The 25623-nt window shown below is 37.0% G+C and overlaps 1 protein-coding gene across 2 annotated transcripts in view; it reads right to left on the reverse strand.

Annotated features, from left to right (window-relative positions):
- The window catches only part of RIC1 (RIC1 homolog, RAB6A GEF complex partner 1), an 81383-nt gene that overhangs the window by 16570 nt on the left and 39190 nt on the right, over positions 1-25623 (reverse strand). Inside the window, exons 4-16 of one of the 2 annotated variants that reach the window (XM_039543368.1) lie at positions 24620-24727; positions 20660-20802; positions 20258-20391; positions 18473-18564; positions 15596-15684; positions 13780-13924; positions 13195-13243; positions 10363-10515; positions 9762-9965; positions 6794-6832; positions 6369-6479; positions 5866-5955; positions 3573-3733 (exon numbers count right to left, since the gene is read on the reverse strand). In XM_039543368.1, the coding sequence (XP_039399302.1) occupies positions 3573-3733; positions 5866-5955; positions 6369-6479; positions 6794-6832; positions 9762-9965; positions 10363-10515; positions 13195-13243; positions 13780-13924; positions 15596-15684; positions 18473-18564; positions 20258-20391; positions 20660-20802; positions 24620-24727 (1518 nt within the window). Of the gene's footprint in view, positions 1-3572; positions 3734-5865; positions 5956-6368; positions 6480-6793; positions 6833-9761; positions 9966-10362; positions 10516-13194; positions 13244-13779; positions 13925-15595; positions 15685-18472; positions 18565-20257; positions 20395-20659; positions 20803-24619; positions 24728-25623 lie in introns of both variants that reach the window. The other variant, XM_039543367.1, reaches the window with a different exon arrangement.

Raw genomic sequence — 25623 nt, forward strand, 5'->3', positions numbered from 1 at the left:
TCTCTGAACAAGGCATTGGAACTACTCTCCTCCAAGTTAGACAACAGCCATCTCCCTCCCTACTGATGAAGATTCCCTCTCTGATTTCAATGCAGGCTACAATATTGTGGACAACTCCATCCATCAACTGCAATAAATTATGAACTCTCCCTTGTTCTGGTTCTAATCCTCCCCACTAAATGGTGCTGACTTCTGTGCTAGATCCTCCTCTACACTAAGAGGAGACTCCTACATGGAGTCTAAAGGTTTACTTTTCACAGCCCTTTGCTCTTTTTTACCTCGCTCCTCCTTTTCAGTCATCCTATCCTTCCTCTCCCTTTAAGCTTAATTTCCACTTTTATGGTGATGATTCTCAAGTGCACATATGTTTCAGTGCCTTTGATGACTCCTATCCACATTGGTAAGATATGAGGCATTACACCACTAACCCGATATAACACGGGTTCGCAAACAAGGCGGTAAAGCTCTGACAAGCTGCTCTGAGCAGCGTGTTAAGGGTGCCGGGCTCGGCCAGGCCAGGGCCAAGGGGTTGATAGGGGCAGAGGGTCTTGGGGGTGGTCAGGGGCTCCCCCCCCCAGGGTCTGGGGGCAAGAGCTGTGAGAGGGCACTTTTGGGGGCCCCGCAGTCCCAGAGTGGCCCAGGGGATTAGTGGGGGGCCGGGAGCAGCCCGCTCCGCTTCCCTCACCCCGGCCGTGTTGCTCGGGGGAGGAGGTTTGGGTGAAGGGACCCCCCGCACTCACCAGCAGCGGCGGAAGCGGAGCAGCCCAGCCCCAGCCCGCTCCACTCCGCCAGCTCCCAGCCACAGCACTCCACTTCCCGCCACAGGTGAGTACGGGGCTGTCCTTTCCCCAACCTCCCCGCACTCACCTGCAGCGGGAAGCGAAGCGCCGCGGCTGGGAGGTGGCAGAGTGGAGCGTGCTGGGCTGCTCCGCTTCCCGCCGCTGCCGGTGAGTGCCGGGGGGCAGGGGGAGGGTGGATAGGGGTCGGAGCAGTCAGGGGACAGGGAGAAGGGGAGTTGGGGGTCTCTGGAGGGGGCGGTCAGGGGACAAGGAACGGGGGAGAGCGCAAAGCAAGTTTGATATAACGTGGTCTCACCTATAACACGGTGAGATTTTTTCTCCCCCGAGGACTGTGTTATATCGGGGTAGAGGTGTATTTAAAAGTTCCTTCAGCTAAGTATCTGAGACGGAAGTTTTTATGGGCAGGAAGGGCATTCTCCAACATTTTGCTCTTCAATTTAAAACATACTTTTACTATTCACTTTCTGTAACCTTAGCACCCGTGATTCAGAACTCACCAATTCATGAGTTTACTATGCTGTAAATCTGTCTATAATATGACCATCTCTATAGCACTGACCACATTTTTTACCACTTTGATGCCACCTGCTCTGAAATCCTCATGGCCTTTTATCTTTTCTTTTCTTGACAGCTACCTTCGTTATGGCCTCCCATTTCTCAGCTTCGACTGTGGGCATATAAAGAGTAATTCTCAACTCCATTCTCCAGCAGCTCTACCAGCTCCCATTTGTTTACCCAAATCCTGAAACACTTAGTTGTTTTTAAAGTCTCCATGGAACTGTTCTTGCCTGTCATGTGGACTCATACTGCCCAAGTGCCCATTCCTTTTGCTATCAGGCACCTCATCTCTCTGCAGCTCCTTCTAACAGTGGAAATGCCTCACATACCATCTGGAACAGTCTTCCTGTATCCCTCAGCCACTCCTAGTTCACACAACAAATCTCTGGCAGGACTGGAGAACCGGAATTAGTAGTCCTGACCTCTACTACTCTGCAGACATCTATTAGGGCCATTTTACATTCAAGGCTGCATAAGGAAGGGTGAGAAATTAGAGGGGGAAAAGTAATAATGAACTGGAGCCCAAAGAGTTAGAAAACCTCTTCTCTATGGAAATCTTGTAGTGCCTTAAATACTACCAGCTAATCTTTTTCTGGACCCACTTTCAGGTCACGAATCCTGTATCTGTTGCAGAAACTACTCCAGCTGAGCATTCACAAACAGGACAAGTTTCTCTCCATTACATTTACTTATTGACTCAACAGATGTTCAAGCATCTTCAAGCTTCTAAATAAAAGTCTGCACTGAAGGGAGGGATTCCATGTTATAGGTTTTCTGAAAAAATACCAAGTAGGCTAAAGTAGCAGCTACATAAGCTCTCCATAGTCTAGGTTTTTACAGAAGAGTAGGCCACCACTTAAAGCAACCCAGAACAGTACCCTCAGGGACAAACTGTAGAATTTAGAATTCAATGGGTAAAAAAAAAGTAAATAAAAACTCAATCTGTCTAAAGCCAGCTCTTATTAAGAGTGTATGTCCATTCACAAATGATATTTCGCATCCTTCCTTGAGAAACATTTAGAACCCTTAGAATTCTTTGTCTAGACACCAGTTATCTAAAGATCTTGTGTCACTGTTACATCCTGTAAAGCAAAGTAATGTTGTGAATACAGATATTCGCTCGCTTAGGCAGTTGCTAGGGAGTGTAGAAGCAAGTTCCATTCTGACAAACTATTAAAAACAAGCACTTAGAATCTCTGAAAAAGGTATCTTCAACTTCTGAAGTCATTATTACCTTACCTAAATACGGCTTTCTAAAGTAAGAAAACAAGACAAAAAAATTCCTCTGACTGATCTTTAAGTGCTATACCAATTAGTGACAAACCCTTCCTTCTCCAGCTGCTTACTTGTCAAAAAGTACAACAGACTTCTGTCCCTGACCATTTCCTCTAATTTTCCATGGTGAATGGAATGTGAAAACTAAAGAGACAGAATTAACTGGTGGGTACAGTTAGATTTTTTTTTAAATTCTCTATTTAGAAAAGAACTTTACAGATTTTGTAAAGTTACTGATACCAGTTTAAATAATCACAGGTCTGGATGCAGGTTTTTATAAATTATGAAAGTTGTATATAGTTTTCACATGCTTGTTTATGCTAAAATACAACATTTAAAAGCTACAATTTCTAACACTAACGAGTGGACTGGAACCCAACGTGTCTAGAGATACAGATAATTAGAATCAGCTAAGCCATAGTCAATGCAAATTTAATCAGTCCATCTACCATCTTCCTCAAGTTTAATCTCAATGTGTGATACAAGTCCCAAGAGAAAACACCAGAAGCCCAGGTTACTTTCCCTACCAGCTAAAATGGGCCAAGTTTTCAAATGTGCCCCAGTTCTGACATGTTTTTCCTCAAGCACAAGTTTGTAAGTGCACATTTCAGGCACTGTCACATGCACACGTAAATTATGTGTGGAAGTGATAGTGCTCAAAAAGTTTCTCTGGGTAAGTATTGTGCATGTGAACTTCCAAATATGCAAACCCTTGCATCCACATTTTGAGCATTATCATTTGCACACACAGGTGACAGAATTGCTACAAATGGATGCCATATTTTGAAAAGTTATCTCAAGTAGTTATCAAAGCCTGTGATTAATCTTAAGACTAACAGTTTATGAAAGGAAATTAGTCATGTAGAGGAGATATTTCTGAGTTAATTACTATAAAAATGTGGCAAAATAATTTTATAGACTTGCTTCAGTTGTACTCACCCATCAGGTTGTCTTTCAATACTATAAAGGCAAATAGAACAATCTGCTCTAAACAATATTACTATATCCCGGAAGACACTGAGTAGTAATGTTTCTGCCTGCACTTTGGTGACATGTGCAAATGCATTGTCCAGATTGGATGTTCGCAGGTAGATTCTTAGCTGTAAGGACAATTAATGGTTTAAACAAGAGTTCTCTTGCTGCAAACATCAACGTAATGTAAATACTCAACAGAACCATTAATGCCTCATATGGATTTTTGTGGTATGACAAAACATTTTAGGAAGCAATTTTAAATTGTATACTAAACTGACTGACTGAGTGCTTAACTGGTAGTGCTATGGTAGTTATATCAACAGCAAAAAGTAAAACAAAACAAAAAATTAAGAGAATCAGTTCTAAAAGTGCAGACCTTGAACGAAGGGAAGTTTTTACCTTCCGCAAATATTCATCCAAATTCCTATTCACACTGAGCCTCTTTCCCCCTCCTCTCCCTCAACTGAAGAGTTATACAACATTCCCCCAAACATTCCTCTATATTTAGTAGGGCTGTCAAGCGATTAAAAAAATTAATTGTGTGATAAATCACATTGCTAAATAATAGAATATCATTTATTTAAATATTTTTGGATGTTTTCTACATTTTCAAGTATATTGATTTCAATTACAACAAAGAATACAAAGTATGTAATGCTCACTTTACATTTATTTTTGACTACAAGTATTTGCACTGTAAAAACAATAAAAGAAATAATATTTTTCAATTCACCTAGTACAAGTACTGTAGTGCACTCTCTATCAGGCAAGCTGAACTTACAAATGTAGAATTATGTATAAAAGACTGCATTCAAAAGTAAAACAACGTAAAATTTTAGACTCTGCACGTCCACTCAGTCCTACTTCTTGTTCAGCCAATCGCTCAGACCAACAAGTTTGTTTACATTTGCAGATCATGCTGCCCGCTTCTTATTTACAAAGATTTTCTTTTTTTGGTGGTTCAGGTTCTGTAGTTTCCATGTCGGAGTGTTGCTCTTTTAAGACTTCTCAAAGCATACTCCATACCTCATTCCTCTCAGATTTTGGAAGGCACTTCAGATTCATTAACCTTGGGTCGAGTACTGTCGCTATCTTTAGATATCTCACACTGGTACCTTCTTTGCCTTTTGTCAAATCTGCAGTGAAAGGGTTCTTAAAACTAACAGCAAGTGCTGGGTCATCATCTGAGACTGCTATAACATGAAATATACAACAGAATGCGGGTGTAAAAGAGCAGGGGACATACAATTCTCCCCCAAGGAGTTCAGTCACAAATTTAATTAACGCTTGTTTTTTTTTTTTTTAAAGTGTCATCAGCATGGAAGCATGTCCTCTGGAATGGTGGCCAAAGTATGGAAGGGCATACAAATGTTTAGCATATCTGGCATGTAAATATCTTGCAATGCCTGCTACAAAAGTCCCATGCAAATGTCTGTTCTTGCTTTCTGATGACTATGTAAAGTGGGCAGCATTATCTCCTTTAAATGTAAACAAACTTGTTTGTCTTAGTGATTGGCTAACCAAGAAGTAGGACTGAGGACTTGTAGGCTCTGAAGTTTTATATTGTTTTGTTTCTGAGTGCAGTTATGTAACAAAAAACCTACATCTAAGCTGCACTTTCAGGACAAAGATTGCATTACAGTATTTATATGAGGTGAATTCAAAAATACTATTTCTTTATCATTTTTACAAATGATAAATATTTTTACAAATGATAAATATTTTTACAAATATTTGTAATCAAAAATATATACTTTGATGTCAATTACAACACAGAATACAATATATATGAAAATGTAAAAAAAATCCAAAATATTTAATAAATTTCAATTGGTATTCTACCGCTTAGCTGTGTAATTAAAACGGCGATTAATCACGATTAAAATTTTATTTTTTAGTTAAATTGCATGAGTTAACTGCGATTAATCAACAGCCCTAATATTTAGAAAAACACAAAAACCTTTCTGCCAGCATTCAAAATTATGTCACATTTCTAAGGAAGATGAACATATTCTTATGTTGTCTTAACATGAAAATGGCTTTTAATGTCAATGGACAACTTTACCACAAAGGATTGATGCAGGCAGAATCAAAATGCTTCAAACATGAAGGGTTAAAGGAAAGGAACCTATATTAGCTGAGATTCCTACAGTTCTATGTTTGTTTTTTCCTGTTCATAAAATTAATTTTGAACATGCCTAATATTTAAAAATAAGATAGCAACTGAATAGCTTGCTTGAAGAAACGAATGCCTTACCTCTTCTTGGCGGTCACTTAAATTATAACATGCAAGAACAATGAAATCATTCCACCAGGCTATGCCACCTGTTACGATCATATTTTGCTCCTTAAAATAAAATGAAAGATCAAGCAAGTCAGAAAGGTTATAAGCTGCTTACAAGTTTCCACAAATCACATAATTTATACATACAAAAATAAATTAATACATAGAGAATTATACACACACTTAATACATATATAAGCCTCCTACAGACTACATATAAAAAAAATCTCCTGTAGATGACACATAAAAAACAGTATCAGTATGAATAGGACAATCTTAATTAGGTATGACATTACTTTTTTAAAAATAAGTCTTCAAGGGTTGTCAGATGGATATGTGATCATCAAAAACTATTCAACAAAGCCAAGTTCTTCTGTCTTCAAGAAATTCATTTGAAAAAAATATGTTCAAAATATTGTGATTAGAATAAATCTGGTTAAATTGCACACAAGCTCATAAAACTAGTCAGCACTCACCTGGGTAATGTTCCCAAACAACTTCCATTTTTTGGTGAGTAAAGAATAATGTGCAAAACCAAACTTGCCAACAACAGCTACATTCTGCCCCAGCTTGTCAATGGCTGAAAACTGTTCAGACAAAAATTAGGTGGGGGGGGGGGGGGGAGAGGAGGAAAAAACTATTGTTCAGAAATCTTTCAAAAAATCTCACACTTCTGTTCAAGATGATCAATACTTTAGCAATATTAATATACTCAACTGAACTTGAAAATTGTCTGTACTAATGTTCTCTACCATACTTTTAAATAAATGACATTTTTCTTTTAAATACATAAATTGCTTTGATTTAATACAGTGGCAATCTCACCCTATAACAAGAACAATTACAAAAACCTAATGCTTGCATTTTTCATCAAGCACCAACCTATTTTTAAGTAACTCACCCTTATAGGCCAGTTGCTCTCTAGATATGTACTGTGAATCTAAAAAAAAATAAAATATATAATACAGATCACTGTACTGATAAATTGAAAATAAATTCACACACTTTAAGGGACATAAAAGAAACAATGTTGACTGTGTATCTATTTTTAATTCCAACAACATTCTGGTTTCTTCACAGCCATTGGAGTTTTTTCACCACCACAATTCTTCCCTCACACCACTCTTTCCAATACATTTTAGAATTATATAAACCCTAGGAAAACAATTTTAACAACATATTTTAAGCTTGTTTTCTGATTTTCTTTGCTTTGATTAAAATATGTAAAAATCTACGAATAGTGAGTTACAGGGGCAAAATACTATTTTTTTAAAGATTTTTTTTCCCCTTCAAGCAGTTGATTTTTTCCATCGATTGAAGAACTGTCAAGGGAGGATTCTATTCAGTAAAATCATCTGTTATGGATGGTTTCTTCAGTCCTCACCTCCAGGAATCAAATTTTCTTGGATTTGTACTGACATAACAAAAAAAACCCTATTCTGACTCAATTTGCCTTTTTTGCACTCCTGAATGGTTTTATTTTGCACAAAATGTATATACTAAGTTATGTTCTTCTCATAAAATTAACATGGTAAAATTCCATTAGTCTGTATACAAACTGCAGCATAGCAAACTAGTGGCAAGAAGATTAACTAGAACTATGGCTATAAGGAAGGGAAGGATTTTGTTCTCTAATACAGTTGTCTGAAATATCTGTAGTTTGATTTATGGTTTCAATGGATTACATTTCTTGGTCAGTTACCTAGCTGTTTTAAATTGGCTTCAACTTCTGCCACAGACAAAATGAGATTCAGTATGCAATATCAATACTTTTTTGCTAAAACTCAAATTATTCTACTTGGAAGTCTTCTCATCATTCCCCATTCCCGTCTGCAATTTATAAGGATATTAACCATAATTTCAGACAAATTTAGGATGTTCATTGTAACCCATCAGGTAAACATTTCACAAGACAACAACTGTCTCAACCTAGGTTTGAGGTAAATTATAAATTTCAGGGAACAAGTCTTTCAGAGTTAGATTTTAACTTTTGATTCTTTTGACATGAAAGTCCAAGGGGTTTGGAAAGTGGCTGGCATTGAAATGAGAAAAAGAGTGAACTTAGGAAGATACTGAATTGATAACAACCAACAACGCAAAAGCTAAAAGACTCAATGCAAGCAATTTATAAAAGCCTCCAGCTCATTTCCAGATAGAGAGTTTACTTACTCAGTATTCTGTTACCTGAATGATCCAAAGTGTTATCAAATTAAGTTTTACTGTCCATAAGATATAGTAGCTCTTTAAACAGAAACCAATCAAAGCTATTTTGCAGGACACAGCAGGGCTGCCCAGAGGATTGAGGGGGCTTGGGGCAAAGCAATTTTGGGGGCCCCTTCCATAAAAAAAGTTGCAATACTATAGAATACTATATTCTTGTGGTGGCCCCTGTTGGGCCCGGGGCAAATTGCCCCACTTGCCCTCCCCTGGGCAGCCCTGGGACACAGTACTTCAAGGGAACTTTTATCCTGTAAATGTTCAACTTGGATGAGTTTAGGCAAGAAAAAAATGTATTGGTTGAGGCACCAAATAAGATCATTCAATCCTTGAAAGGATTCAAGGCCTGTATTTTTGTAACAAGTTAAACCATTATGAAGAGATTTTTGGCAGTTGGATCCATTTCTCTAATATTAAATCTGCTGTCTGGTCTTCCTTATACTCTTACTACTCATTACCAACTGTAAATTATGCCTCAGCAGATAAACTAGGCCAATGGGGGTGAAGAGAGCAGTTGTCTGAGTATTTCTCCTATTACCTGTGTGTAAAGGCCTATTAAACAGGTCTCAGCCTAGATTGGTTCTACAGTTCTCCTGTGTAACATTCCTTTTCATTTCTGAGTGCAGTGGAGAAACAGAAGAAAAGGTGGGACCAAATTCCTCTGTGCAAAGTCTGTTAGGACAGGCTGACTGGCGCTACTGCTCTTATCATATGAGCAACTAAACCATCAGACACCATAATTCAAATGAAACTGCTTCCCTAGATGAGGTCGTTTTCATTAAAGGCAAGCAGGTACATTCTAAATTAGAGTAAGATTAGAAACCCACATAAACACTCTCCAGGTTCTGCAGATTATTTGTTTTAAAAGGCATCAGTTTGTAAAATATCATGGGTTAATGACTGTAATTAGTCGTAAAAAGCCAAAAAGCCAGGAAAGATGTGAGGGGTGTAGACACTGCACATACAATAAGTTAAATCATGTCAATTTTACTAAAGTGTCATCCTCAGTTTTAGTGAAATCCATAAAGCAGATATGTAAGCAGGAAACTGTGTCTAAAATTATGGATTCAAAATTATCTAAATTGTTCCTTACTGCTGGAATGAGTAAGCCTGATGGGCTTTGGACTTAACACCTTCTGGAAACAGCTTCTGGCAAGCTATGATACTATAAAGTGGTTTCAACTCCTCATCTAAACAAACAGTTTGCATGTATTGCCAAAACCCTGATGCTGTCTGCAACAGACAATCTTTAAATCTGTCTACGCGGCCATTAGAAACTTCATATATTCTACAGAGTATTTCGTACCTACAACATCCCCAATGCTCCTTCAGGGCAGGAGGCAAGAATTTATATGTGGAAAAAAACCAGCTCTCTCTCATGAGGTCAGAAAGGCATTTTAAGCCCTTGATTGGCTAAGATGCAAATCCACAGCCGGAGGAAAAAAGGCCAGCCAGAATTCTTTTGACCCTCAGAGAATAACAAGCTGTACCGTGGGAGCAAGCAATAGGAAACAGAAGGGCAAAGAGATTTCACACTATATGAAACAAATACAATACTTGCAGAAGGGATAAAAAGAAACACAGACGCCACCAGGTTCAGGTGATAGCAAGTAAGTACAAAAATACTATTTGAGTAACAAATGGAGAATTACCTGTACAACATGCCAATGCCTGTGTCCTAATAAAGTGCTTAAACCCTGAGAATCTAAACTGCCCTCCAAAAATGGGCCCCTTTCCCTGATGGGCTTATGATCAGAGTGTGCTGAAGCACTTCTGGGATTCTGGGCCTGTGTTGCATCCCCACAGTTCAAATACAAACGATCTTCTCCTTGCAGGAGGACCTGCTCCTGGTTACTCTATATTTAAAAGAAAAAAGAAAAGATAAGATATAATGTTACTGCACAGAAAATAAAATAAACACAGAACACTTCATTTCACAGAGTCCAACTTAAACCAACAGTAAGAAAATATGATTTAAGGCAGTTTTTCCATCTTTGAAGCACCAATAATATACTGCAGAGATAGCAAACAGAGGATGATCATTTACAGCAGTATTTTCAAAATAGCTCCTATTTCAAAAGCCGATTTTGCTTAATTAGAAAGACACACTTAAGGCAAGAGAAATATACACAAACATGACAATTTATTAGAAAACACATCAGGCTTCACTTTATAAAGGAAGAAACATAAATAAGGTTATCTGAAAACTGGGGACAATCTTCATAGATAGATCTTACTATTTTAGACACATACCATGCAAGTGTTAGCAGTGAGTGCACTCTTGATGAACTGAAATTGCAGAATACCAAGTTGATGAGCTTCGTTCTTGGTATCTATATCACACCCTGCATTCAGAGAACAATTCCCATCGATCACCCATAGGTGATAGCCTTCTGAACCCCAGCTCTGAACACATGCAAAACATAAAATAAATAAATATCACTTAATTGATTTAGACTGTCAGAAAAACAGAACATACAGGAACTCCCTTTATACAGATCATCCAGGGTCTTGGGCCAGCCATAAGACTGGCAGGGAACTCCCATAGCTTGCAGTTTTCAAGTCAGCAGCTCCAGTTGATATAGCATAGCTACTCCTGGCAGGGAAAACACTTTAGTGCCCAGTTTAAATTCTTCTCTATGCAAAAGCTAGAGAATATAGAATTTGGGGGGGGGGGGGAAGATTAAAGCACCCATAAATTATAACTTTAAGAGGAAGTATGTGGGTGAATGATCTGTTAAACTTATTCCTGTGATCTATGAATATATAATTCATATTAAGTAATTTTATTTTGTATACAGTATCAGTTGTAACAGATCAAGTCTTTCAAAAGCACTAAAAGCATTTCTAGAAAAGTAAATATTAAAAAATGGTACTGCAAGAGGCAACTGAAAAGCGGACGTCATAGGAACATACCATGACTCAAAGTCAATAACTGGACAGTCACCACCAGCATTTGATTGGTGTTTTTTTTGTTGTTGTTAAAAGTAAACCTTCATATACATCCGTCTATCAATCTTTATAATAAAGCATACATAATGTAGACAGTGATTAACATTTGCAGAACAATCTTTCTTTATTGTTTCTAGGCTCTTGTGTTAAATTTCTCAACCTGAATGCTGCATTAATGCTAGTTATTTGCATTTAAAATACACGCAGACTTCAAATGTTCTGCAGGAGACAGTAGAAACGCTATATAGAAGACTGGACATTTTCATTGCCCAAGTTAATTAGTAAACATGTGCCTGGACAGAAGGCACATCACACCAATCAACCAATGGAAGATCTCCCATTATCTGTAGTAACAAAGGAACAGTTGGTTGGCAGTGCTAAGAGCTGCTGTGGTTTCACTGCAGAGACAGTGCATGAAAAAACCTGCTGGACCCAGTGGCTTTAACACTAAGCAATTGGGGTTTTCTTCCATGTGTCATGCTAGGAAGCACAATCCCAAGACTGGAAATCTGTTACAGGTAGATACTTTTGGAGAAACAAAATGTTTATCTTCACTTTAACTACACTCAAACTCTGAAATGCCTTTTTAAAAAATGGGCACCTTACCAACAATGGTATCAATATTAAAATTAACAAAGTATCGCTTGCATAAGCATCCCACTTAGCTTAACCATTAGTCTGCAAAAATCTGTTTTAGCACTGTAATGCCCCATTGCTCTGAATGGCATCTTAGGCACCAGTTATGTTAGGTCCTTTTGAAGCAACGCATTTCCAAAATGTATCATTATGAATTCTAAAATATATATATGTGATATGATCTTTGTCAGGGGATTATCATCTCCATTGGCAGGGGATGAACTCAGATGTATAGATCTTTTCCATGTCTAAGTTCTATATTCCTATCAGTAATCTGTAGTTAGAAATTCAAAGGACAAGTATATATGTAACATTTCCTAAACAGAAAACAAATTAAAGAAGTTCACATGTTTAAGGCTTCATATGCAAAAAATCCTGTTTAGCCCACTGGTTTAAATCCCTAATAAAACACCGTAAAACTAACGGTAAAATCCTGCCCTGCCCCCCGGCCCTCCCACCGAATCAATGACAACTCCCATTGACTTCAGGATTTCATCCTAGACTTTTAGAAAACCCAACTAGTATGTCATCTGCTCCTAACAATATATAGACATTTATACCATTTTGTGATGTCTGCACATATCCCATGACCAACTCAGTTGCAGGGATGGCATTTTTATGAATTTTCAATGGGCGATTTTCATCCTTATGGTGCTGGTCTCCTCTCTAGGACTCCCATTTTATAGATGGGAATGAGGTAGAGAGAGGCTAAGTGACTCGCCCAAGATCCCACATGGCAGAGCAGGGAAGTGAACCCATGTCTCAGGCCTGCGCCTCAGCCACAAGTCATCCTCCTCCCCAATCATTTTGTGGTACATATTCCAAAGCTACATACAAAATGGAATATGAATTTTGATAAGACTTTAAACAACTCAATACTTCAGTTAAACTGTACAAGATGTTCCACAGTTAGTGGAGAGAAGCCTTGCTATTTCATCAGCTCTTTTCTTTTTACAAACGTTTGACTCAGACTGGCAGAATTTCAGACCAATTCACAATACAGATAGATCAAGAATTGTTTTAACTGCTCTATAGTTTTAATTTCTGTTTGTGTTAAAACAAAAGGTCACCAAACAGTTTTGTAAAGAGCTTTAAGGGAAAAATTAAAGTTATAGCCATGAAGTTTTCAGTCTCAAGGTATTCTAAGGCAGAGAGGCTTATTTATTGTTCCAAGTTGCATGAAATAGAAAAGTTAAGCCAGAGAGCTCATCTAGTTATCTTACTCATCCTTAATTAAGAGTAATACCAAAATAAAGCCTTACCCTTATGATTAAGCATGCATACCAAAACACGCCCAGTAATCAGTTTAAGACAAACTGAAGTTGTGTTTTTTGTTGTTTGTTTGTTTTGTTGTTAAAAACAAAATGAAACAGTATAGCTACTTGTCAAATTTACTGAAAAAACAGTGTGGGTTACCTGAATTTTTTTCTAATAAAAAGTATATAAATGACACGCTACTAGACTTCTTACTGTGTTGCTATTTACAATTGTACTTACCATAGAGCTGATTTTTAGAGGGTCTTTTTTGGTACCATCAGACCGATAACTAAAATAGAACACAATAAGTTTGACTTGAAACTAAACTGATTCACAGTAAAAAAAAATCTTGCTATGTCAGCATTGTCTTAGTATTTATATTTTTACTCAAGGCTCAAGCCATACTGTCTATTTGATTCATGCTACTGCTTACATGCAACGCCACTGCCACTTGTTTGTAATGCAAGAGCTCTTTAAGTTCTTGCTTTTGGTTACACTGGATGCTCTTAAAATGTAGCATGCCATTTACAGAAAATAAAGGGGACGTTAATATTTTCCTTATAGTTTTTCTTTAGGGTGATGAGCTTTGCTGGCCACAAAGACTACCTCAAAAAAGGCAGTACTGTTATTTTCAAACCTTCCTCCTTGCTTAAATTGGGTCAGTGTTTTCTGGCCTCCAGGAAAGCACAAAATAGCTTGAGAAAATCTAAAATTACTAATCAATCATTTAAAGAATTGTCCAGTGATTGAGAAGTCAAATACGAAAGAATGCAGAGATTCTTTTTCAAGGTACATCGTTCTTGTAACTAGCTGATATTTACTCACGCAAAATCTCCTCCCAAAGTACAGATAAGCTGGGCACCAAAAACACTCCATAAGGACAAGCCTCCACATTCCCAGGTAACCATAACAACACAGTTATCAGGAGACCACCTCATCAGTTTTACAGGTCCTGTTTTGTTCCAAATATCTGTTAACAAAACAGACAGGAAAACATACATGAAAAGCTTCAAAATAATGATTTAGCTGCTTTTACCATGTTGTGCACAGAGTTTTGTATTAAATACAATAATGTTTTGTTATTTTTCTGATTTGCTGAGTTAGAATCCTTTTCAGCTTCACAAATTTCAGCATGTCAAAAAGGAATGAAAAAGATGATATGAACACCACAATATGAATTCTTCCCCAAGATTTGATCGAAATCATGGGAATTCTCTATTGAAGTACATGAGGGGTGGAAATACACTTACTCAAAGGGAATATATTTGTAATTCCCTACATTCTGAAAAGAATATCTTGGAAAGCTAAGACTTTACAGCTGCCCTTAGGCATCTTTAGCTTATATAATCAGCACTTAACTCATTAGATCATACTTGGTCCCCACTGACCTTGGCAGCATTACAAGGTTCATATCTTCACATGGATGACATGTTCTTGAAACATTTGTACTAGAACCAGTATAAGGCATAACCGGTATAAGGCATGCATATTTACCTCTTCAACTATCTCTCCCCACGAGGTCCGTTCATATTTATTATGCCTACTGTGAGGAAAATTACTGTCTCTAATGTTCAGGTAACATTGCAGAGCAGTCAACTAAAGTGCACTGGACTCCTGGTGCATTTTTTGCTAGAATTTGGAAGATATCTGCAAGGTTTTCTATAGAACTACACAGAAATGTTGTGAATTGTCTTAAGTCCACTATGCAAATTCTTACCACTTGATTTACTCACTACACATTTTGACAAAGAATACTTCATGTCCCTCTTACAATATATCAGAGTAGCAATGGAAAAGAGGATTTTGTTCTGCATTTATATCAAAGGAGAAAGAGGGAAGGGAAATCTGAATCCTGTATTCAAAGTCAACATCCAAATACAGCGGTCAAGCAAGACTAGAGTTTGGTATTGTTCAGGTTGTGTATTATCTAGCCAGTGCACCTTGTGCTGCTGTACAGACTATGCATAGGGAGGAATTAAGGAAGACCTAAAAACAGAACGTAACTTTTCTACTACAATTAGTCCAATGTTATTTCTCACTTGGCCAGCAGAGGGACTTAAAACCTAATAAGAAAGTAGTGTAAAGTACCAAGATTTACATCTTTTAAAAGGAAAATACTAAAGCATTCCTATCTAAATCTTACTAAAGTAAGCTATTAAATAAGAGATCCACACCTCATTTGCAAACTTTTGACTTATTTCACAAGACAACTATATCCAAATCAGTCAATTAAAAGCACCCAGGAGACCAACATAAGCACACACACGTAAAAGCATACTAATAAAACAAACTTGTTATCATAAATAACTAACATGTTTACTAGCGTTGGATAGTATAAGCAATATTCTTTAATTCCTGAAAAATGCAATAGTGTGTGGATTCAAAACATGCAAGAACAAAATGAGGGTTTTTTTTTCAAATCACTGTGACAAAAATCAATGTTCTATTTTAAATTGTGTGTATTTGGAAATCATAGCATAAAGATAGTTACGATTATTAACAAATATTACATTGTGTTTTCAGAATATTTACAAGAAACATCATGACACTCACACAATTTTACATGTTCCATAAAATCAGCATAATCTTCATAAAACACAACTGCAAACCCTGGTAAGAAAGTTGGCATATATGAACTCACCAGGATATTGTTTTGGTGTCAGCTCCAACTTATGAGACAACTGCATGGCTCCTGTGGAGTTATCTATTGTATAAACTTGCACAGAGCCACTGGAAGAGATATGACACATTTTATGCTCAAACAAACACTTTTAAACACCTAAGTAACTCTTACAACATGTAAAAACTGATATTTAGATTGTATAAAAAGGGCCCTCAGTTCACAAAAGTGCCTGACTCATAATTCATAAACACCAATGTATTTAAAAGCAGATAAAAAAGGCAGTTTCAAGTTTACACCATATTTAACAGGTTAAATTCTTATCATAAAGCAGAAATTATACAATTAAACATGAGAGATTTTTAAATTGCTATTAAAACTAGTAAAATATTCATGTTTGTTAATACTAAAAGTTCTTGATATTTAGGATTAAAATGTTTCTTGCAGACTGGAGAACGATACACTCTGTCAGTTAACATTTAAAATATGAAATGTAGGACTCAAGACAGATTTATGAAACTACCACTGCACTGAATACTATTTGGATCAATGAAAACATTCTCTACATTGTAAATGTTTATATGGATTCCAAGTTCATAATAATCCCCATGGAAGACCTTTTGATTTGATGCCAGAAGTCTGTTTTGTACTACCCAGTGGCATATAAAGGGTGCTTTATTATTCAAAAATAAAATAAAATAAAATTAGTACAAATCATAGAAAGGAGAAGAACTAAAAGAATACAAAAGTATTTAATTAAACATATGCCCAAAAGCAGACAGATAATTGGAAGACTAAAACACAGATGGCCCAAATTCTTATAATTTGCTCTGAAAATAGCTACCCCATGGGTGAGACAAATTTATACCCAACAAGGAGAACTGAAATGGAGAGGAGGAGGAGGGGCGAGACAGTAGTTTAGCATATCAGAGAGTTTCGATATTTTCAACTTTTCAGTGTAAAAGGTGCCCAGCCACCAAGCAAATTTGCTAAGCATCTCTTCTCAGCTTACATTCTATACTACAGAATTGAGTATTCTGTCAGTAGGGGCTGTAATGTGTGTTCTCTAGTCAGGTGTTAGCCCTACTGATTTTAAAAACGCACATCTTATTCCAAACCAATCCTGCTAGTTTGAGAAGCCTGCTCCTGAAGCCTATTTAAAAAGTTTTAAAATTGGAAATGAAGTGTGAGTAAAATGGCAGTTTCAAACAGAGTACAATTGCTAGTTCACTGGCAGTGACTCCTCTTCCCTCATACACTTTTTCTACAAATTGTTGCATTTATACTTTAGGTATAGAAGCAAGAAAATAGACAAATGTCTTTAAATAATAGGAAAACTACAGGAGTGACAAAACCCCTTTAGTTTTAAACAGCATTGTTTAATATTGGTTAAAAAAAGCATAAAAACAGGAGTTCAGATGTGGTGAAAAAACAAAGTGCATACGGTTTCATCTTGGAGTGTTTGTAGAGAGCTACATGTACATCCTAACGTCCATTAGCTGCACAGCTCAGAGTTTTACTCTGTGGTAGTGCCGCAAAGGAAATAATGTATTTATAGTTAGCCATATAAAAATGTAAACTAAAATCTAAACAAAAAAACAAAAAAAACCCAAAACAAAAAAAAAACGGAAGCAAGAACCACATTAGTGAAGTCACTTCCTTCGATCAAAGAAGTTGCCAGTTGGAATAAGTCTCTCTTCTGCTCTTCATAGTGGTGTACTTCTCAAATGATTCAATGTTTACCGGGAGAAAAAAGTATAGCATACACACAAACTGTACTGAAACTATCCTATCATATGTAAAATTGAGCACTTCAGTGGCAGTCCAGGATGCTACGCTATTTATATCTTTTCATGGTGTTTCTTCTAGTTGGGGGGAACATAATCAATGAAAATGAATCGATGGACGTTAAAAAAAATGGTAGAAAGTCCCCTCTAAACCTTGCCTTCACATTATTACATGGATAATCTGTTTCAAGTTTTAGAAGTACAGGCCACATGGCTAAAAATAAATCAGGTTGGAGAAATTCTCTAAATAGCTTTCATTTGTATATTTGTATTTCCATTGCTAGTAACAAAGTGCAGTCCCATCATTGCTTATAATTTTTTTAAATCCATAATTAACTTAAATTCTTAAACTCTACTAAACTCTTCTAAAACTGTAGAAGCTAAAGGTAAAAAAACAAAACAAAACAAAAACGGGCAAGTCATTTAAATAAAAGAAAAAAATCTCATCCAAGAAATATGAGGTACTATTTTTAGCTTCAAAAAATGTATTGGTAAAAATATGTTTGCTCTTAAGATGCAGGGAGAAAGCAATAACCACAGTGCACTCAGTTATAAAAACATGCCATGCCACTCAAGAAATCTCAATGGCAGCTCTGATGAGAATAAAAACTCAGGACAATGATTTTCTGAGAACAGAGTGGGAACACAGAAAATAGGGGAACCCTGGTGTCTCACCTAAAGTGACAAAGAATCCAATTTAAACATTTATATAGCAAATTACATTAAAGAAATACCATAACCAGTGGCATTTCCCATATTTAGTCTGTATCACTGAGGTATTTATATTTGAGAGTTTACTTTGTAATATGCCCCTGGTATCCTCCAGTAAGCTTGCAGCTTAATTTTTATTATAGAAAAAATTAGCAAAAATACTTCACTTGTGGGGCATTGCTTCATTACATTGTAATTTAAGACATTTTGACATTTCTTTATAAGCCAGAGCAAAAAGTTCTACCTACAATAGAACACCTATTCATTAGTTTACAAGTTCCAACAATGCAACTTTGTACTCTTATAAGGTAGTACTAAATATAGGAAACTCTGTCTATGTTTCATTAAAAAACCCCAAACCTTTCCCATCAGACCTTTAGAGTAGCAATATAGAACTTACTTGGCACATCCAAATGCCATTAATCTGTATTTGTTATTTACTGCCACACAAGTTCCATCAAAAACATCTTGTGCCCAAACACCACGGAGCTGCTGCAAGGGGGATGAAAAAAAAAAAGAGGAGGCTTCAAGAGATGTTATTTACGTAGCCCATTAATTCATCTAAGTGGTCCCAATCTGCAACCCTCCATACGTGGATCTCCCACTGAATTCACAAATGTGACCAATGACCATAGAAGACATCAGGTGCTCTGAGACTAGAGGAGAGACTCCTGCATTGGGCCAAGAGGAATTAAAACCTACATTTAAAAAAAAAATTAAGATGTCCCCTCTTTTTCAAGATAGAAATTATGTCCAGATAAATGTCTTTTCAAATGTATGCTATATCTTGATAGCTTGAAGCAAAGCTTATCTGTCGTTTTCTTTGAAATATGGCCAAAGAACAGAATTTTACCACTTGAGAACACAATATTTTGTAACATTTTTTAAAATGTTGCTCTCCATATTTTAATGGAGGCATTGAGACACTTCAGAAAATGAGGATGTTGACACAGAGATCCCAAGTCAGAGCTCTATTCTTTTATCATAGCTCTTAGTAAAATAGATCACACTTCTACACTGGAAAAGCCCAGAATATTTTTAAAGGCACTGATATGTTCTAAAAGTTTGTCTTTTATATTACAGGAATGACAAATTATAAAACCATGTAACAAGTGCAGTTTGCCTCAAAAACTGACATCTTTCTCCATTTTTGTAGGGTTGTTGTAAAATTTAGTTAGGGGCATACATGTAAAAATGCCTGTGAAATTATCTGGGTTATGGGCTTTAATTTAATGAGAGCTCTGGTTAAGCAAAGTAAAACAGGTTTATAACATTTATTGTAAATCATGTGCTTTTATAGCACTACAGAAAAAAAAGTAGAATGTACCAGGCAAGGATTCATGCAAGTAAAAAGCATTACCAAATCCAAGCTGAAACTGATGGCTCTAGATAATACTAAAAATGTAAGCAATATAAAATCCAGGAAGCTGAAAAAGCCTTCTGTAGAGAATAAAAAAGTCAAGTAAGGAAATCTAACAAAACAAAGTTGAATATATTATTAAATAGGCAAAAAGCCCCAAAATATCGGAATGTTAAGGAAAATAATTATTTCCCCCTGTATTGGTAGCTTGTAGGTTAAATTAAAAGTGAAGAAAACATCTCAGAAAAGATCATAATTCTCTAACAGAAACATTAGAAATCATATCTATAAAAGTGTAGGCACCTCTCAAAGCACTTAAATCAATAAGAGGTGGTATTCTGCCTAACGAGGTATTGCACAGCTGGGGAAATCACCCATTCTATTATTCCCTGTTTATAGCAGGAAACTAGTGGCAGAAACAGGAATAAAACCCCAGAACTGGGAACATAAACAAAGTGACAGATCCTGAGCTGTTACAAATTGTAACAGTTTCATCGACTTAATGAGAAATATGACAATTTTCACCTGTTCTCTATCTGTCCCCAGATCTCTTAGCATCCTGTCCTGTGCTTTCCCACAAGGCCACACTTCCTGCCCTAAAAATGATTAATTCCAGTGATTTTTATGGACTACAGTAATTTTATTTGTCCATATTACCAGTTATGTTAGTGGAAGTGGCTCTACAGCTAATATTGAAGAATTCAGATGAATGTAAAGAACTCATTTAAAAATGAAAAATTAACATCAAGAGACGGGGAAAACAGTCGCAAAGACAACCTATTACAAAGAAAAAAATGTGTCGTAAGAGCAGTAAGTAAACCGTACCTCAGCAGTGAATCTACTTGATATTGGGGTAATGAAACCAACTCTGCCATCGTTAAAAACAGCAGCAAACCCATCAAGTGTGGCACAATATTCCATATCTCTAATGTGTACATCTTCAAAGCCCAAGAATGAACCTGCTGATGAAACAAGAGCAATTGTTAAGAACCGTCATCACAATCATTTTGCTAGCCAGAGTTTACAATCTTTCAAGTATTCTCTCTGTATGTAACAGGATCTCAGTACAATAGGCTAGATTATCTATATTTACAGAAGGAAAAAAAACTCGCCTCTTCAGTTGTTAGGGCAGAAAAGGTTATGAGACTTAGCTTTTTGGTATAGAAGGTATTTTTTCCACGGTATCTAACCAATAAAGGGGGGATGAGGACAGAGATGGGAAAGTACCTCGAGAAGACTGCAGGTCCACAGAAAATGGTATTGTAGATAGGTTGATGGCCTTCCTTCCATTTGTCATGCCATCCCAGTGAATAAGGTGGAGCAATCCATCAGCAGTAGCAACCAGTAGATCCTCCAGCATGGACTGCAAACTGAGGAAAAGCAATTGTTACTCTGCAGAGATGGGTTGTCTAAACCAAACACTCAGAGGACTATTCATGAAACAAAACGCTACTTTAAAACACTGTAGATAAACAGATGTCTGGAAGCAGTTACTCAAATTACACTGTGGAAGATGTAGTATGCAGTTAAAAGGTTTATCAAGATATCGAACTAACAAAATATCAGAGGTGTTTCCACTTCTCCGAGAATTCAGAGTTCATGAACAGTGAATGGATAAATTAGCAGTGTTACGGATATCTGAACTCCTGATGAAGACTATTTTCTTTTTGTGAAAGTGGAAGAAATGTGTAAAATTATTGGAAGTAACAATTACTTAACCGTCATACCAGATTACTGCTATTCAGAGATTATAAAACCAGAAGGGACCACTGTGATCATCTAGTCTGAGCTCCTGTATAACAAAGGCAGTAGGACTTCCCTGAATTAATTCCTGTTTGAAGAGGAGTTTATCTTATCAAGGCTTTATGTGACAGCTGCTAATCTGAGACCTATACCTATTGCCAGAGTGAAAAATACCTGTTGTTGCTAAACCCCTCCCAAAAGCCAGGCTCCCTACAATCTAAAATAGCTAAAACCTGTATGCTGTATTACACACTGTACTGAATTTTCACTTACTAACTTTTTTTTAAATTTTTTTAAAATGCAACCTGTGTTACACTTTGCATTTCCATTTCTTTCCTATAACAGAACATGGTCTCTTTCTACCCCTCCCCAAGTTATTTTCAGTGTTCTCCTTTCTTCCTCTCCTTTACTCACTCCCTATCACTCTTCCTTCCAACATCATGTTTCGTATCACCCTCAATCCTGTATTTCCTCTACAACCCGCTCACTCTTCCACCCATCCACTAATGCACACCCCTTCATTTTCATCACCCTTCCACAAAGGACTTAGGAAATTTACCAGACCCCTAAATAGCAAGAGGCTATTAGGCAAAAGGTCAAACATTTGGAGGGGTACTCTTACCCATAGCCAATACCCATTCAATGAGAAATCTTCTGCTGGGAAAAGGGACAATACTAGGATTCTGACCCAGGGTGCTGTCCCTGGACTATTTAGGCAAATGTAGGTGTCTGATAAAGCTGAGTGCCCATTCCTCCCTGCATCCAGAGCCTCCTGGCTTTCTATAAAAGTAGGCAGAGGGGTATGTAGAGTGAAGGTTACTAGATTCTTTTCAAACTCACTACTGCTCACAGGATACTGAATGGCAGCAGCTAAAACTAACAAAACTCTGCTTCAGCATTGCAAAGCTCTCAGGCAGATGTAACAGAACTGTTTGCATACAGACATAGGAAAACATTTTATCACTGTGAACTCTGATTATGTACGTTTCACTATCAACAACCTAAAAACTTAATTTTCTCAAATGAAGTCCTAGAATCTGCAGAAGTTGAGGGTGCCTGGAAAGAGTCCTTCTCATTGTGGAATTATCATATCATTCCACCTCATAAAGGCAAAGAATCACTCAAAAGATGTTTATTTTCTCCCAAACAAAATATTTTATAGGCACTTTGAACCCAGTGCCAAATTCTACATAGAAGCACACAAGCCAAATACAGAATTTATACTGGAGACACTGAAATAATCCTTTGCTAAATTTAATTCTGATTTCTAAGGCTATTTTTGAGTTTTCATAATCGTGTATCAAAATTACTTTAATGTTGCATATTCGTGTAATACATATACAAAGTTCAAAATTATTAATGTTTACACTATTGTAAATATTTTCCAAAATTCCCCACAGAATTTTAAGAAATGGTGAGGGTAAGTACCATTCAAGCTACAACATGAAAAAAATCTGAAGTCCATTGCTTGCTATAACTAAAAAACACACATCTGAAGCAGCCCTACCCATTTAATTCCACAACACACTATTCATAACTTAGTAAAAATTAAAACATTGATTTGTGTTCCTTAAATATTTGCAGAATGAGTCAGAAATAGAGGTTTCCTTTCTACAAAACTATGCATATAGCATACATTATGTATATAATTCATGTTAGGATATAGATATTCAAGCCTGTCTGTAAAGGCCTATACTTAAAGAATTTACGTATATGTTTATCATTTAGCTAGTTATAGAGGTATAAAAGAAAATCTGTCTAAGGGCCTTCTCTCACTGTGACAGTCTGAGGCCCTGTTCTTAGGCCAATGCCTTTGGCTAAGAGGCAGCCAGGAGCTGGGAAGCGTGCAGTCACATCCTCGCATTTCAAACTAGCCATATTGAAATAAGGCAATCTGGGGCTGTTAGGAAGGTGATCCGATCTATTACCTCCAGAGAAAGGGAAGAGCCTAGAAGATGTAAAAGGAAATTTAGTTTGATAGTTTTCTGTCTGGTAAGAACTCACTTATCAAAAGACACAGCTGCGAAACCCGTATGTCTGTATAGATGTAGTTGTGAAATCCTCACTTCTGTGTTGTTTTGTCGTTATAAGTTCCCACTTTGCTATGTTTATTTGCATGGACTCTCTCTGGTTCTGTGATTGTTTCTGTGTGCTGTATAATTATTTTGCTGGGTGTAAACTAATTAAGGTGGTGGGATATAATTGGCTAGCTAATCATGTTACAATATGTTAGGATTGGTTAGGTAAATGTTAGTAGAATGATTGGTTAAGATATAGCTAAGAATATTACTATATAAATTAGGGGAAACAGGAAGTTGGGATTTGAAAATAAGGAAAAAGGAACTTGGATTTAAGTTTGCTGGAAGTTCACCCCAATAAACATTGAATTGTTTGCACCTTTGGACTTCAGGTATTGTTGCTTTCTGTTCATGCGAGAAGGACCAGGGAAGTGGGAGACTGAGGGATTAAGCTCTCTAACAATTCAGTACACACAAGCACCCCGAAAAGAGGCGGCTAAATGGAAGTTAAAACTCAGCTATGACTTGTGTTTATATTTCCTCTCTCCCTCTTCTTTCACTATCATTTTTGTGCCTTCTTCCATGCCACCCCTACACACTTGGAACTTCCTTTTCTACATCTGTGAATCATGTACTCATCCTCTTTTCTTTCAAGTCCCATCTGGAAAAAAATCACTTCCATAAAACCCACAGACACTACCCCACAGTGCTACAGCTTTAAAAGAGTCATTCCTATTAAAACAACCCAGACTGAATTTCTTTCTGAGCAATCCAGTGCGCTTAAATTTATGATGTTTGTTTAGACTGAGTCTTTCAGGGCAGGAAATAGGTCTTTCGTCTTGTATTACTGTTGAGCACAGTGTGGATACGTCAATATAGTACCTTTCAGCGTGTTTTTTTTTTTGGGGGGGGGGGGGGGAGAGAAATGTGCTCACCAATGGAAGAAGGAAGCTTTCCCTGGACTTCACAGGTCAAGTTCTCCACTCAGCCTTTGTCTCTGTTCTAGCAGGTTTAGTAGGTATGCGTACTGGTACCACTGTTCTGTTTACCATACTACTCTGTATTTTGCATGAGCAAAACAGAATATAGAAAAGCTATTTAAAAAATAGCTAAGAGCTTCTAAAGGGTGTGAAGATATGCAGCAGTAGTGCAAGCAATTTTTTACACCTGTGCAGGATGTCTACATTAGATGTTTGTACTGATGCTGCTACACCAGGGCAAAACATCCACACCATAGACAAGGCCTGTAGACAAGCGCCGAGGTGAAGTATTTGTGCAAGTAAGCTTCCACTTTCCATCTACCAGTTAGCAACTTAGATTTTACTTTCATTGGTCTATTTTCTGGTTCCACTCTTTTTTTTTTTAAACCAACAAGCTCTATTATTGAGGCAGAAACTCTAGAGACATGTATGATTATATACCACACCTGGTGATAGATGCTTGCAAATCCAGCACTTTCTTCATCTCTAGATTTAACGAAGGAGCACATTGCTCTTCCTTATAACGTGGTGTCCCCTTCACATGTGGGCTTCCTCTACAAGAAAAATCAAACATTAAATTGAAATAAGCTGATTGTGTCTCAAGTGGTAATGATTATACAGATCCACATTTCTCACTCAGTTTTTTTCTCTTGAAGTGTAACTACAGATGCTTAAAAAGAACAGGTGTACTTATGGCACCTTAAAGACTAACAAATTTATTTGAGCATAAGCTTTTGTGGGCTAAAACCCACTTCATCGGATGCATGTAGTGGAAAATACAGTAGAAAGATATACACATACACACAACATGAAACAATGGGTGTTACCATACACACTATAATGAGAGTGATCAGTTAAGGTGAGCTATTACCAGCAGAAGAGAAAAAAAAACTTTTTGTAGTGGTAATCAAAATGGCCCATTTCCAGCAGTTGACAAGAAGGTGTGAGGAATCGTAGGGGGAAAAATAAACACGAGGAAACAGTTTTACTTTGTGTAATGACCCATCCACTCCCAGTCTTTATTCAAGCCTAATTTAATGGCGTCCAATTTGCAAATTAATTCCAATTAAGCAGTGTCTCGTTGGAGTCTAATTTTGAAGTTTTTTTGTTGTAATATTGTGACTTTTAGGTCTGTAATCGAGTGACCAGGGAGATTGAAGTGTTCTCCAACTGGTTTTGGAATGTTATAATTCTTGATGTCTGATTTGTGTCCATTTATTCTTTTAGGTAGAGACTGTCTGGCCTGGCCAATGTACATGGCAGAGGGGCATTGCTGGCAGATGCTTACTTAAGAATAAGTGACACTGGCAAAATTAAATATTTTGAATGCAGTTAGAATAAATCTAATGTCAATGTATCCATAGTCTCATGATCCTAGTCCAGCATAAATATGAGATACTTCAGCCTTGATAATTTTCATTCATAACCAGAGTATCTGTCTGAATGCTGT

Source organism: Mauremys reevesii, linkage group 6 (genome assembly GCF_016161935.1).
Source record: "Mauremys reevesii isolate NIE-2019 linkage group 6, ASM1616193v1, whole genome shotgun sequence".
NCBI lineage: Eukaryota > Metazoa > Chordata > Testudines > Geoemydidae > Mauremys > Mauremys reevesii.